This window comes from Danio aesculapii, chromosome 8, assembly GCF_903798145.1.
Source record: "Danio aesculapii chromosome 8, fDanAes4.1, whole genome shotgun sequence".
NCBI lineage: Eukaryota > Metazoa > Chordata > Actinopteri > Cypriniformes > Danionidae > Danio > Danio aesculapii.
The window spans coordinates 44,591,169-44,606,189 of record NC_079442.1 but is presented as its reverse complement, the minus strand read 5'-3'; the positions used below and the strand labels follow the sequence as shown (position 1 = coordinate 44,606,189).

General features: G+C 33.7%; 1 protein-coding gene across 1 annotated transcript in view; it reads left to right on the top strand.

The window, feature by feature from the left end:
• The window catches only part of bcap31 (B cell receptor associated protein 31), a 53,591-nt gene that overhangs the window by 33,732 nt on the left and 4,838 nt on the right, over window positions 1-15,021 (top strand). The window contains exons 6-7 of the mRNA XM_056464038.1: window positions 4,637-4,766; window positions 8,338-8,438. Of these exons, the coding sequence (XP_056320013.1) occupies window positions 4,637-4,766; window positions 8,338-8,438 (231 nt within the window). The remainder of the gene's footprint in view (window positions 1-4,636; window positions 4,767-8,337; window positions 8,439-15,021) is intronic.

The following is a 15,021-nucleotide window of genomic DNA, read 5'->3' as shown; positions in this document are numbered from 1 at the left end:
GTATAATGAATTTTAAAGTCGTTTTTCCATTTTCCTACCCTAAATAAAAGAAGAAAAAAAAAAACGAAAATTGAGCCAAAATCTAGTTTTTTAATTTTTTTGTGAGCAAAAGAAAAACCAAAAAACGGACGTTTTCTTAATTTACTTTTTTTTTTTTTTTTTTTTTTTTTTTTTTTAAACGGATATGAAATGGATGGAACATACCCTGATTCACAGTGCTGAGCAACGTATATCAAACAATGTGAAGACTTGTGTTACCGCCTTCATGCTTCTCCCAAACTTGAAAATATAATTGGCTGAATTGTAGAGATGCTGGCTTAGGATTTGTGTGGGGGGTTGAATCGAGATCGATATTCAGTTAATCTAGCAGCTATACAGCAAGGTGAAAAATTGTCCCATTGCATACATGAAGGGGTCATTATTGCTTGCACATTACCCAGCTATCTGCTCTGTGTCCCATTTAAGTTTAGTCTTTTCATACACTTCAGTTGTATTTGAACTCTCTTTTACTGTATCTGCAGGAAACATCATCCAAAACATCATCTGACCCAGATCTAGTTTTTTTCTTTCTCTCCAGAGGCAAGAAAACATCTTTCTCTTGTTTGACGTGATTTAAAAGTCTCCCCTGTGTTTGTTTCCTTGTCTGGGTCACTTGGAAAGGGCTCATTTCTGAACGTCCATGTCCCTCGAGTCGCATACCTTGAGCTGTTAAGCACTCAAATATTCACTCAGGCAGGTATTAATGATTTGTCTAACATGTACAGGGAGTCTTTCACGGTATGAGAAACTTGCATGACCCTTAACAACTTTACAGCGATGCTCCTTGTGCTGTTGTGTGTTAATTTGTAAGCAGAACAAGAGTACATTATGTTTTTATGCATGTGCTCTTTGGGAAAATGTGCCCTGGTGTACATTTTTGAGAACTAAGAAATATGTGCTCACTAGTACTTATGGTTGCGACAAATTATATGGGGTGTTACCGCTGACTTGGTTGGGTTAAGTTTAGGGTAGGGGTGTGTGGATGAGTCTATATCAAGCTGATATATTATGCACGACGACAAGCCAATTGGCTTCTCTCACGGATGTGCACGAGAAGGATATTGAAATTTCCAGAAATGTCTACATCGGCCTCTGAAAACATGCCCCAGTAATGTATTTGAGATTTTCAAAAATGTACACCATGCCCTCTACTGGGGTTGTGAAAACAAAAACTGCATAAAAAATGTAGTCCAGGGTATATATTTTTCAGTTCTCAGAAATGTAGTCCTGGGCACAAATTTTCAATGAGTTTTAAACTATTTTAGGGTTCAATAATGACCCTATGAAATCCAAAATATGTGGTGTTTAGTTAAACCACAGTAGTTGGTTTTTCTTCAGTCATTAAAGGCAAGACACTGCAGGTGACAAGGGTAAATAAAACTTAATGGTTTAACTATACTTCCTAGTTTATAGGGGAATCACCAACCTACGTCACACATAACGTCACACGAGTTCAGCTGTGCATACCAGTTGCAATAGCAAACATGTCGTGTTGTGCGGTAGGATGCCAAAATCAAATTAAAACGTACATTTTAACGTACACCATTCAGCTTTTAATGCCAACCGCAGATGTCTTTGGCTAACAGGGAGCTGAATGGAGTGAGGACCTAATTAAAAATGCTTGAATCTGCAGTTCTCATTTTATATCAGGTAAGTTCACGCTATGCTGAATCATACACATTACTCGTTTTTGATTGCATCATTGATTTCAGCAAAAACTGTTAAATATGGTGAATTAAACAGCAGACACTGAATGCTTAGAATAAAATATAAAAATGTATGTTTACATACCCTGCTATACAGGTGGCGTTCGCTGTCAGAATGCTGTTGTTTTGCTTGTTGATGATTACCCAGGCCTTGTACAGCTCCGTCTTCTTTCCTTGTCTTTGGCTAGGCAGAACCTCGGTTTTTAGCACTGCATAGTTTTGAATCTGGTAATCATGGAACATTATTTCTTACACATGACCACACAGAACAACATTGTTGGCATCCAAAGACTTGTAGGCCTTTAACTTCTCTCTTGTAAAATCACTTGTAGTTTCAATGAGATGGTTCATTATTTCGGGCTGGATGCTTGGCCATTTTATCTTATCCAATATCTAACTTTAACATTAATTTAGCCGAATAACTGTGCATATCACTGGGTGACAAGCTGTTATAATATGCTGAAAGCATTATGTAAATAATGTATATAATTTGTAATCAGTATAACTTATCTCTAATACAACAACAAACTCTGTACCGCATCGGATGTCATTCCCTTGCTGTAAATGTTTGCGCTCACGTTTTTTTTCTGTAAACTAGCTGCGCGCGCATCCTGAATGTTTACAAACTGGTAATTCGTCTATAGAATACATTAAAAACATTTTTTGTATTACATTTTTACATGTTGTTTTTGTTTGCATATGAGGTATTATTTAAGTAAACACACTGATTTGAATATACTTTTCCTCACTCCATAATTAAAAAATACTGCCAAATGGCCAGAAAAAAAACTCCTTTTAAGAAAATGGCCTTTAAAATGTGTAGATCTGAACAGACAAATTGATAGTGTGACAAAATAAACACTTAAAGCCATTAACACTTTATATCAAAACCCCCCAAAAGATTACATTTTTAATTTAAAGTGTTCTTGATACAGGGTTACTATTCATTAAACTAATACAATAAGTACAATAATTACATGTACCTACTGTATGGTTAGGTTTAGGGGTAAGTTGCATGTAATTATGCATAATTAATTTTATTTACTACAGTAAATACATGGAATACGTGCAACAAGTATGCCTTAAAATAGTGTTATCGGCCAAAATCTAAAATAGCTTGAAAAAAAAAGTTTTTGGCTGCAGACTCACCTTAACACTCACACACTGTTTCCTCTTGGAAAACAGAAATACTGATGGCCTCTTGGTTTTGAGATTTGCTGTTGTTTTCCAAAATTTTGTTGAAATATTAACCATTTTTAGCTGTATTTACAGCGGATGGTTCCTGATTAACGGGATCTCCTAAGCTAATGACATGGATAGAGATTATTTATAAACCTTATTTTAACAGCATTGTGATCCCTGAAAAGTAGAGCATCTTTTTGTCACCTTAACTTATCATGTCAATGAATGGCCTGTAGATGGTTTTCTTTTTTTTTTTTTCCCATGAGGAGTTGAGCCAACAGGACAGTGGTTTAGCTTTTCAGGGAATTGTTTTGGCAGGTCTTCCAGCTGCAGGTTTGGATTTATTTTAGCTGAAATATCTTTCTGTGTTTACGACACATTTTATGTGTGTGATGTGACATTTTTCAGGATGAAGCAGGATATTTGTTAAAATGCAGAATGGGGCTTGATTTTTGTTACAGAAAAATTTAATCTTACAAAACTTTATGTTGTGAAATCTTTGCTGAAAATGAAATTATAAATGTAAAAATATTTTTTGCTATATTTTTTTTTTTCTAAATTAAAAATTAAGTTTATGTTGATAATAATAAAACCACTTCAGTTTGTATAAAATAAATACAATTATATAGATGTATTAGGGGAAAAAAATTAAATTGCTAAAAACACAACTACATATCCATTTATCTATTGATCGATTGTTCATTCTATTGTTTGTTCGTTCATTTTATTGTTTGTTTGTTTGTTCGTTTTAATATTTGTTTGTTCGTTTTATCATTTGTTTGTTCTATCATTTGCTCATTCGTTCAATTGGTTGTTCATTTGTTTTATCGTTTGTTTGTTCTGTGGTTTGTTTGTTTGTTCTTTTCATCATTTGTTTGTTCTTTTCATCATTTGTTTGTTCGCTCTGTCATTTATGTTCATTTTATCATTTGTTTGTTCTTTTCATCGTTTGTTTGTTCATTTTATCATTTGTTTGTTCTTTTCATCGTTTGTTTGTTCATTTTATCATTTGTTTGTTCGTTTTATCATTTATTATATCGTTTGTTCTATTGTTTGTTTGTTTGTTTGTTTTATTGTTTGTTTGTTCGTTCTATCGTTAGCTTGTTCATTCTACTGTTTGTTCATTCTATCGTTTTTCTGTTTGTTCTATCACTTATTTTTTGTTCTATTGTTTGTAAATTCATTTTATTTTTGTCTGTTCATTCATTGTATCGTTTGTTCTATCCTTCATTCTATTGGTCGTTGTACCGTTCATTTGTTTTATCATTCTATGTATCCATAGTACTGTGCAAATGTCTTTTTGATGGTACGAAACACCGCTATAAAAAACAAAACATTTTGCTATTTTGACGTTGTTTAATGTTCTTTATGACCAAGTTTTTATTTTAAATTTGAAGAAAATGTGATTATTATTGACAAAACCATAAGCTGTAAATTTAGAGAAGCCGTGCATTTCCATCTATGCAATCTGATGTTTTTCTGAATGAAACAGGATAGAACTTGATTTTGTTAACAGGAATCATTGATTGAGACAAAGAAAAAAATTACTCAAAATAGCATGTATTGCTAAAACAAATAGATCTTGATTATTGGTCATCCCATAATCTCCACCCTTCTGATATCTTCGGGGAACTTGGATTAACACTATTTGAGAAATAGTTGATTATCCCATGATATGACTAACAAAAGACCTGACTGTGTCTCATCAGAAACTGCGGCAGGCGGGTGTTGAAGTGCCTGAAGTGGGTGGAAAGGCCAAAGGTGGCGTGGAGGAGGATAAGAAAAATCTGAAGGAAGAGGTCCGGCAGCTGAAGGACGAACTCGACGCAACCAAGAAAGGTATATTAGTCTGAATCGCTCATACAGTGCTTAAAGGGACAGTTCACACAAAAATTACATTCACTCTACTCCTCTTTCGCTTGTTCCAAACATGAGTTCCTTTGTGTTCAACAGAAGAAAGAAAGATATTTTGTAATCATTAATCAATGATTTCCATGATATTTGTTTTTCTTACTGTGGATGTCAATGGTTACAGATTTTCTGCTTTCTTCAAAATATATTACTTGGTGTTTAACAGACAAAAAAACCTCATAAAGGTTTCTAATCACCTGAGGGTAGGTAAATAGTAATTATATTCTTTTATTGTTTGAACTGTCCCTTTGAGCTCACCGCTGTTTGCATATTCAAAGAAATGAAGCTAATATGTGTATGTATAAAGTTAGGCTAATGAACAAACCTCCAGGATTTGATTTCATTATAAAAAAGTGGCCTGTGAGATTTTCCTTGCCATGTGGCATTGGAATGTACAAATTAATTATTATTTACTTACATCAGAAAATTCAATTCAAATCATCTTTATTTCTATAGCGCTTTTACAACGCAGAGTGTGTCAAAGCAGCTTAACATAGTTCTAGTAAATTGAAACAGTGTCAGTTCAGTTTTCAGAGTTGAAGTTACGTTTAGTTCAGTTCAGTGTGGTTTAAATTTCACTGCTGAAAGTCCAAACACTGAAGAGCAAATCTATTGATGAACAGCTCCACAAGTCCTTAAAAATAATTAACATGTGTTCATGTAGGTGTCATGGGTAGGTTTAAGGTTAAGGTAAGGGATGGGTTAACAGTGTCATTTTAAATATAGTTACAAAATAAATATGTAATTATAAGCAGATCTATTTTTTAATATTAGAACAATGTAAAAAAAACATTGTTCTAAGCATGTACTAGGGCTGCACGATTCTGGCTAAAATGACAATCAGGCTTTTTTTTTTGTTTGTTTTTTAATCAAGATCACAATTTTCTCACAATTCTGTAGATGTAAAATGTGTAGGTCTACTATTGGTTAAAGTGCTAAAATTTGTATAGACTTGGAATGGTGGACTTTAGATTTGTCCTGGTTGCTAATTCACAGTAAAAGCATGACATCAGAATACAACTATGCATAATGCTAAAAAGTTGAATTATTATGTTATGCTTTCCATTTGTCATTGACAACATTACTAGACAATTTTTTTCACTGAGACATTTGCCATTATCTGATTCCCTCTTGCATTATATTCAACGTTATAAAGACTAGAGTAGTTGTACTGACTTAAGTAAACACTTATTTTAATGCACAACTCTCTGTTTGCTTCAAAAAAAAAAAACAATAAATGCTTGCCGTAATCATAACTCTAAAATGCGTTATAATCGTTTAAAGGATGTGGACGCCGTTTTCACTTTTACTGCTGCTTGCATTCATGTCATGGCTGCAGTCACTGTGAGAGAAAAAAAAAAACATGCAAATCATTCTTCTCGTGCGGCTCCCAAACGATCGCTTTGTGCAACAAACTGGACCTTATTTACAACTTTATAACCTGTTATTCACAACCTATACAGGTTCTGTTCACTAAAGTAAACATGGCGGGCATGCATGCGCATCCTCTCTAAGGTTCTTTCCAAATAGTGCTATTCAATCATTTGGTGAAATTGTATAGATGCAGTGTATCACAACATATATCACGGAAAAACAATAATGCAATGTCAGATTTTTTCAATATTGTGCATCCATATTATAAAGTGTGCCTCACACCGGTGAGTGGGCTTGACAAACTTCCTGTAGAAACAATCCCCTCTTTCTCTAAATAAAAAAAGCAAAAAATCTCCCCCCTCCATACTCTGGCACTTAATTCTATGAGCACTAAGAGTTCCTTTATATAATTAGCCATTATTGTGTGTGTTTCTCTTCTTGTTGAATCACTGAGTGCCTTGTCAATTGTAAGACACTTTGGACAAAAGCATCTACTAACTGACTAAATGTAAACGTGAAATTTTGAGGGTTTAGAAAGTTGATTAGTTCCCTCTAATGACTCTACAGTGAGCAACACAAGAAAACAGAAGCAGAAGTAAACTCCTCATAGAAGAATGAGCACAGTAAGCATGATTCCCATTCCCATAGACAGTGCTGAGGGGGTCAAGGCCTGCTGATGACCCTCCATCTCCATGGGGTAAAGGGGTCATCTTGAGTGTAAGCACTTTTTAAGGGGTAGTACACAAAACTATCAGTGAGATTAAAATAAAGACATTGTTTTATCATTTTAGCAAGAGATTTCAGGATGACCTGTTCTTTTAAGGTTATATAAATAAAATGTGTTATTGATTTCTGTTTTAAGTTTGTGGTCAGTGTGAACTTTTTAAAGTCAATTAATGTCAGAAAGGAAGTATTAAATTGATCAATAGGGAGAGTGAAGTCATTCATAATGTTGCAAAAGATGTGTAATATAAATAAATGCAGTTCTTTGGTTAACATAGAAGGTATTAGTTATCCAAAAATATCAATATTTCATCATCGCGATGAATCAGAAATATACAGTGCTCAGCATATATGAGTACACCCCTCACAAATCTCTCATTTAAATTAATATTTTCTATAGGAAGCTTTACAGTATTATATTTTTGCATATACATTAACTTAGTCAGTACTGAAGCCAAATCTGGAGCTTATCTAACAAAATAACTTGTTCAAAATGTAGTAGCCCAAATTTATATGTTATAGAGAAATATTAAATAACATTTTCAAAAATAGCAAATATCAAGAGAAACAAAAAATATACACAATTTAGTTGAAATGTTGAAGTTTGTAATTTTTTTGCAATATTTTGCATGAATTTAATTGTATTATATTTCGATTTCTAAAGACGTTCTGTGACTAAAATATTATATTAGTAAATATATCTGTTTCATAAATCTGTTTTGCTTAAATGCGCCAATATATATTACCCATATTCACTGAGAAATGGATTAAAATATTCCTTTTCAAAATGGCGTGTACTCATTTATGCTGAGCACTTTATCTTGAACAGCTAATCAGCAAACTAGACTGATTTCTGAAGCATGATTTTACGTTAAAGACATGTATAATGATGCTGAAAATTCAGCTTTACATCGCAGGAATAAATTACATTTTAATATGTTTTCAAATAGAAAATGATTAGTTTAAATAACAATAATATTTTAAAATATTACTAAAGGATCACATTCACTGAAGACTGGATTAATGATGCCAAAAATGTAACTTTACATTGCAGTAAAAAATTACATTTTAATATGTTTTCAAATATAAAGGATCACATTCCCTAAAGACTGGAATAATGATGCCAGAAAATGTATTGAAACTGCATAAGAAACTCCTTTTTTATTAGTATTGTCTAGTATTAGTGTTGGTACATTTTGCTACATGTTTGTGAGCATAGGAAACTGCTTTCAAAGACTTTCAAATAGTGTTGTCTGAACAGAATAAGGTGAAAAGTGGACCACACCTTCCAATGAAAGTCATTTGATGCTACAGTGAATTAAAATCGTACAGAAAATCTAACGCACATCTTAAACTGGTGTTATTTCTGCTGATTTTGTCCACTGTTTGCTGGTGTGTGCAGCTCTTCAGAAGTCAGACAGTGATGTGAAGGCCATGAAGAAGCAGGCTGAGAATCTGACCACAGAGTATGACCGTCTGCTGGAGGAACACGCCAGACTGCAGGTCAGAGATCACACTTTATTAGTCCCCTCCCGGGAAATTCCATCCATCCATCCATCCATCCATCCATCCATCCATCCATCCATCCATCCATCCATCCATCCATCCATCCATCCATCCATCCATCCATCCATCCATCCATCCATCCATCCATCCATCCATCCATCCATCCATCCATCCATCCATCCATCCATCCATCCATCCATCCATCCATCCATCCAAATTATTTGTTATATATACTCAATATAACAAAATATCTTTAACTCATTTCTAAACACTAATTTCTATTGTCTTTGCAATGATGACAGTACGTAATTAGGTAAGTATGGTTAATCGGGCAGGTCGTTGGACAACAGTGGTTTTTGGAAACAAAACATAATAATTCACCTTAGCATTTAAAAGAAATAAGCACCTCAGCATTTTTTCAGCCACACTAAAAGAAACAAGACTTTCTCCTGAAGGGAAATATTATTGGAAACACTATGGTGGATTTGCTTGCTCTGTTAAACTTTACAAGCAAATATTTAAAAAAAAATAAACATTTCTAGTAATTTTGCTAATAGTTTTGTCTCCAACTGTGTGTTTGTGTGCGTGCGTGCGTGCGTGCGTGCGTGCGTGCGTGCGTGCGTGCGTGCGTGCGTGTGTGTGTGTGTGTGTGTGTTCGTTGCTTTCTCTGTCTACAAATACTGCTGCCTTCTAAGGCCACTGAATTGGAACCTGACCTGACCTGAAAAGAGAATAATGAATCCAGTAGCATCTCAAGTATGCAAGCTTATACGTGGCGAGTCTCTGCTTAAACATTTAACTCTCTGAAACTCATTTCCACAAATTCCTCTTGAGTTTGACTGATTGCCGTGAAGGTGTTTTTTTTTTCAGTGGTTTACATAAATCATCATCACTCGGAAGTGCAGCTTGCAAAAGTCCCAGCATGATTTGCAATGTTCAGTTTAGTTGTTTTATTAATATGTTGGGATATTAATGTGATAATATTATTCTTCTTCCAATTTCTCCTCTACTAAAAATCTGATATTTAAAACATTGTATTATTTTCTTGCAGCAATTATTGCAATTTAGCATTTAAATATTTCAAGCATTTTTATTTAAGCTATTTTGCAGCAGCTGTTTTAACCAGAAAATCATTTAACCAGTTGATTTTTTTTTTTTTTTTTTTTACATTATGTATTTTGACCTGTAAAATATAGGCATATTTTAAATAAATGCAAAAATTCTAAAAATATGGCTACTTAGTTGCGAAATCTTAACTTTTAAAAAAAGTAAAAAAGGTAATTCAAACAATTTATTAAACCTACAGTAGTTACTCAGTGAGAATAAAATATCATATCTTATTTGTTTTATTTCAGCTTGAATAATAACAGTTTAAGAAAAAAACAAAACCATTTTTAAGGTCAATATTATCAGCCCCTTAAGCAATATATATTTTTAGATTGTCTACATAAGACACCACTGTTATACAAAGTTAAAGTTCACCTAAGTAGCCTATAGTCAAGCCATTAAATGTCACTTTAAGCTGAATACTAGCGTCTTAAAAAATATCCAGTAAAATATTATGGCTAACGCTTTATTTTAATGCTCCGTTTGTTGAATTGAAGTTACTTTGCATTTACATGCCAACTAATTCTCTTTGGATTATAAGTAGACTGTTGGGGTTAGGGTTAGTGTAAGTTGACTTGTACTTGCAAAGTTTCTTTAGTCAGTTAAAGATCTGTTGAAGGAGCAGTATCAACAGATATTAAGCAGACAGTCTACTAATACTCAAATGGACCATCAAAATAAAGTGTTACCATATTATGTACTGTCATCATGGGAAAGATGAAAGAAATCACTTATTAGAAATGAGTTATTAAAATTGTTATGCTTAGAAATGTTTTTTAAAAATCTCTCCGTTAAACAGAAATTAAGGGGAAAAAATATAAAAGAATTAAAATTTTAGAGGAAGGCGAATTATTCTGATTTCAATTGTATATTAAACATTCTTTAAATATTCATTGCCTACAGGCCCTTAAAAGGAGGCACAGGTATAGTTTCATCATGCTTTGATACTGATGTAACTTTCTCATCTTCTAAAACGTCAGATACAGTGAATAACTGCTCATGTATTTATTATTGTTCAATTCCCATTACATGCTTGTCTTGAATGCTTCGTAAGTGAATAAAAGCATCTGAACTCATTTTTAAATGTAAACGTCTCAAACCACATTTAAGCGTTCTGCATTTCCAATCTGCCCGGATGGCAGCTGTTCAGCTTGGAGCAATGTCAATCGGCAGGTTTTTTTTTTGTGCTGATCAAATATTACAGTGCAGCTAGTGAACATTAAGGCCAATGTGGCATCTGTTTTAAATGACTTCTTGCAGTGTTTTATTACAGTACAGATATATCACAGCACTGGTTTTGCTATATATTTTTCAAGATGCTTCTAAAATTGAGATGAAAAGAGTCGAAGGGTTCATGTATTGCATACCATTCTGAAGTATGCATTAATGCATGATTTAACCTGATCTTGCACTGTAAAAAACACATTTGTAATGCGTGTTATCTGAAACAGTATAAAGAAAGCTATGCTTGGACATTTTAATGCCTCAGTGGTATGAGTTATTTTTTTACATGATCATTTCACAAGTATAACCTGCAGAAATTTGGCATTAGTGATATATTTTTTGAAAGTCTTCTTAAGATTGAATGTATTTGATAGAAATATTACAATTGAAAGTAACAATTTCTGTTTAAATATTAAAGTTTTTTGATAGCAAAGTTAAAAATAAAATTTGATGGACTCATCCTGAAAAGTATTTTTATTTGAAATTTATAAAGTGTATGTTTTGGGTCAATGGTGTTGCATTTCTTTTTAATTCTTTTATTAAAATATTTTTTGTTTTATTTCATCACTGCAAAAAATGTTTTTCTTACTTATACAGTAGTTTTGTCTTGTTTTTTGTCCAAATATACTGTATGATGGCCGAGAGAGCTTAAAGTGCTGCAATTTAAGAAAACACATGCAATTACAAAAAACACCAGCAAATTAAGAAAATATCTTCATCGGTTTGACAGCACATATGCTCCAAATCCTCACAACGCATACACATTAAAAAATGCACTGCATTTTCTCACAACGCAAACAAATGAATAAAACGTGCTGCATTTTCACACAACGCAAACAAATGAATAAAACACGCTGCATTTTCACACAACGCAAACAAATGAATAAAACACGCTGCATTTTCACACAACACAAACAAATGAATAAAACACGCTGCATTTTCTCACAACGCAAACAAATGAATAAAACATGCTGCATTTTCTCACAACGCAAACAAATGAATAAAACACGCTGCATTTTCTCACAACGCAAACAAATGAATAAAACACGCTGCATTTTCTCACAACGCAAACAAATGAATAAAACGTGCTGCATTTTCTCACAACGCAAACAAATGAATAAAACACGCTGCATTTTCTCACAACGCAAACAAATGAATAAAACGTGCTGCATTTTCTCATAACACAAACAAATGAATAAAACGTGCTGCATTTTCTCACAACGCAAACAAATGAATAAAACACGCTGCATTTTCTCACAACGCAAACAAATGAATAAAACACGCTGCATTTTCTCACAACGCAAACAAATGAATAAAACGTGCTGCATTTTCACACAACGCAAACAAATGAATAAAACACGCTGCATTTTCTCACAACGCAAACAAATGAATAAAACGTGCTGCATTTTCTCACAACGCAAACAAATGAATAAAACACGCTGCATTTTCTCACAACGCAAACAAATGAATAAAACACGCTGCATTTTCTCACAACGCAAACAAATGAATAAAACGTGCTGCATTTTCACACAACGCAAACAAATGAATAAAACGTGCTGCATTTTCTCACAACGCAAACAAATGAATAAAACGTGCTGCATTTTCTCACAACGCAAACAAATGAATAAAACGTGCTGCATTTTCTCACAACGCAAACAAATGAATAAAACACGCTGCATTTTCTCACAACGCAAACAAATGAATAAAACACGCTGCATTTTCTCACAACGCAAACAAATGAATAAAACACGCTGCATTTTCTCACAACGCAAACAAATGAATAAAACACGCTGCATTTTCTCACAACGCAAACAAATGAATAAAACGTGCTGCATTTTCACACAACGCAAACAAATGAATAAAACACGCTGCATTTTCACACAACGCAAACAAATGAATAAAACACGCTGCATTTTCTCACAACGCAAACAAATGAATAAAACACGCTGCATTTTCTCACAACGCAAACAAATGAATAAAACACACTGCATTTTCACACAACGCAAACAAATGAATAAAACGTGCTGCATTTTCTCACAACGCAAACAAATGAATAAAACACGCTGCATTTTCTCACAACGCAAACAAATGAATAAAACGTGCTGCATTTTCACACAACGCAAACAAATGAATAAAACACGCTGCATTTTCTCACAACGCAAACAAATGAATAAAACACACTGCATTTTCACACAACGCAAACAAATGAATAAAACGTGCTGCATTTTCTCACAACGCAAACAAATGAATAAAACACGCTGCATTTTCACACAACGCAAACAAATGAATAAAACACGCTGCATTTTCTCACAACGCAAACAAATGAATAAAACGTGCTGCATTTTCTCACAACGCAAACAAATGAATAAAACACGCTGCATTTTCTCACAACGCAAACAAATGAATAAAACACGCTGCATTTTCTCACAACTCAAACAAATGAATAAAACACGCTGCATTTTCTCACAACGCAAACAAATGAATAAAACACGCTGCATTTTCTCACAACGCAAACAAATGAATAAAACACACTGCATTTTCACACAACGCAAACAAATGAATAAAACGTGCTGCATTTTCTCACAACGCAAACAAATGAATAAAACACGCTGCATTTTCTCACAACGCAAACAAATGAATAAAACGTGCTGCATTTTCTCACAACGCAAACAAATGAATAAAACACGCTGCATTTTCTCACAACGCAAACAAATGAATAAAACACGCTGCATTTTCTCACAACGCAAACAAATGAATAAAACACACTGCATTTTCACACAACGCAAACAAATGAATAAAACGTGCTGCATTTTCTCACAACGCAAACAAATGAATAAAACACGCTGCATTTTCTCACAACGCAAACAAATGAATAAAACGTGCTGCATTTTCACACAACGCAAACAAATGAATAAAACACGCTGCATTTTCACACAACGCAAACAAATGAATAAAACGTGCTGCATTTTCTCACAACGCAAACAAATGAATAAAACGTGCTGCATTTTCTCACAACGCAAACAAATGAATAAAACACGCTGCATTTTCTCACAACGCAAACAAATGAATAAAACACGCTGCATTTTCTCACAACGCAAACAAATGAATAAAACACGCTGCATTTTCTCACAACGCAAACAAATGAATAAAACGTGCTGCATTTTCTCACAACACGAAAACATCGGACACAAGGGCAATGTTTCAAGGAGACCCTAATATGTGACAGACGCTGCTGTGCCATGATTATTGCTCACTGAAGTTGTAGGTGATCTTTGACTGAGTTGTTTTGTTTATTTTAATATCCCGATTCTCCTGTCTTTAGTATTTATTAGCCTAATAACCATAACCTAAATAGCTGGGTCCGTCACGTTTTGGAGTCTCCTTGAAACATTTTCATTGTGTTGAGAGATATCTAAAAGTGTTGTGAGAAAATACAGCACATTTTTGTAAAATGTTTGCATTGTGAGAAAATGCAGGGTGTTTTATTTATTTGTTTACATTGTGTGAAAATGCAGCGTGTTTTTTAAACAGGTGTTTGTGTTGTGAGGATTTGCAGCATGTGTGCTGTTAAACAGATGAAGATCTTTTCTCAATTTGCTGGTGTTTTTTGTCATTGCATGTTTTTGATGAATTGCAGCACGTTAAGCTCCCTTGGCCACTGTACAAATATCTAACAATTCATAAGTCAAGAAGCATTTTCTACACCAGGGTTTCTCAACCGTTTGCAAGCTGGGCCCACCCAAAGCTGGTTCATTGCAGTTGGGGCCCTAGAAATCCAACCCGCCCTGTCCCGCCCTTACGTTTCATGTAAAACTAGACAAGGTCGACTGTGATTGGTCACTTCATGTCAGTCAAATCACAGCTTTGGAATTTCGGTATAGTTTATATATTATATAAAAATATATTATATATTTTTGATGAAATTATGTCTGTTTTGGTCTATTTTAGCAGCAAAAATAGATCCGATGAATCCAAACAAAGATTTGGATCGTCCTGTAGCCTACTCGCGCTCCCCACCGGTTGAGAACCACTAAGCAAAAATGTTATGTTTTCAAAAATAATATGTAAAAATAAAGTAAATAAAATAATATGGGTAAATAAAATAATCTTGTCTTCAATTTAAAATAATGCCTCTGCTAAAATGCTTGCACTAGAAACAAGACAAAAAGATTCAATGTAATGCATTCTTGTTGAATAAAAGTTCTGTGGGGTCTTAAAGTTTTTAAAATTTCTTACATTTCAAAAACAA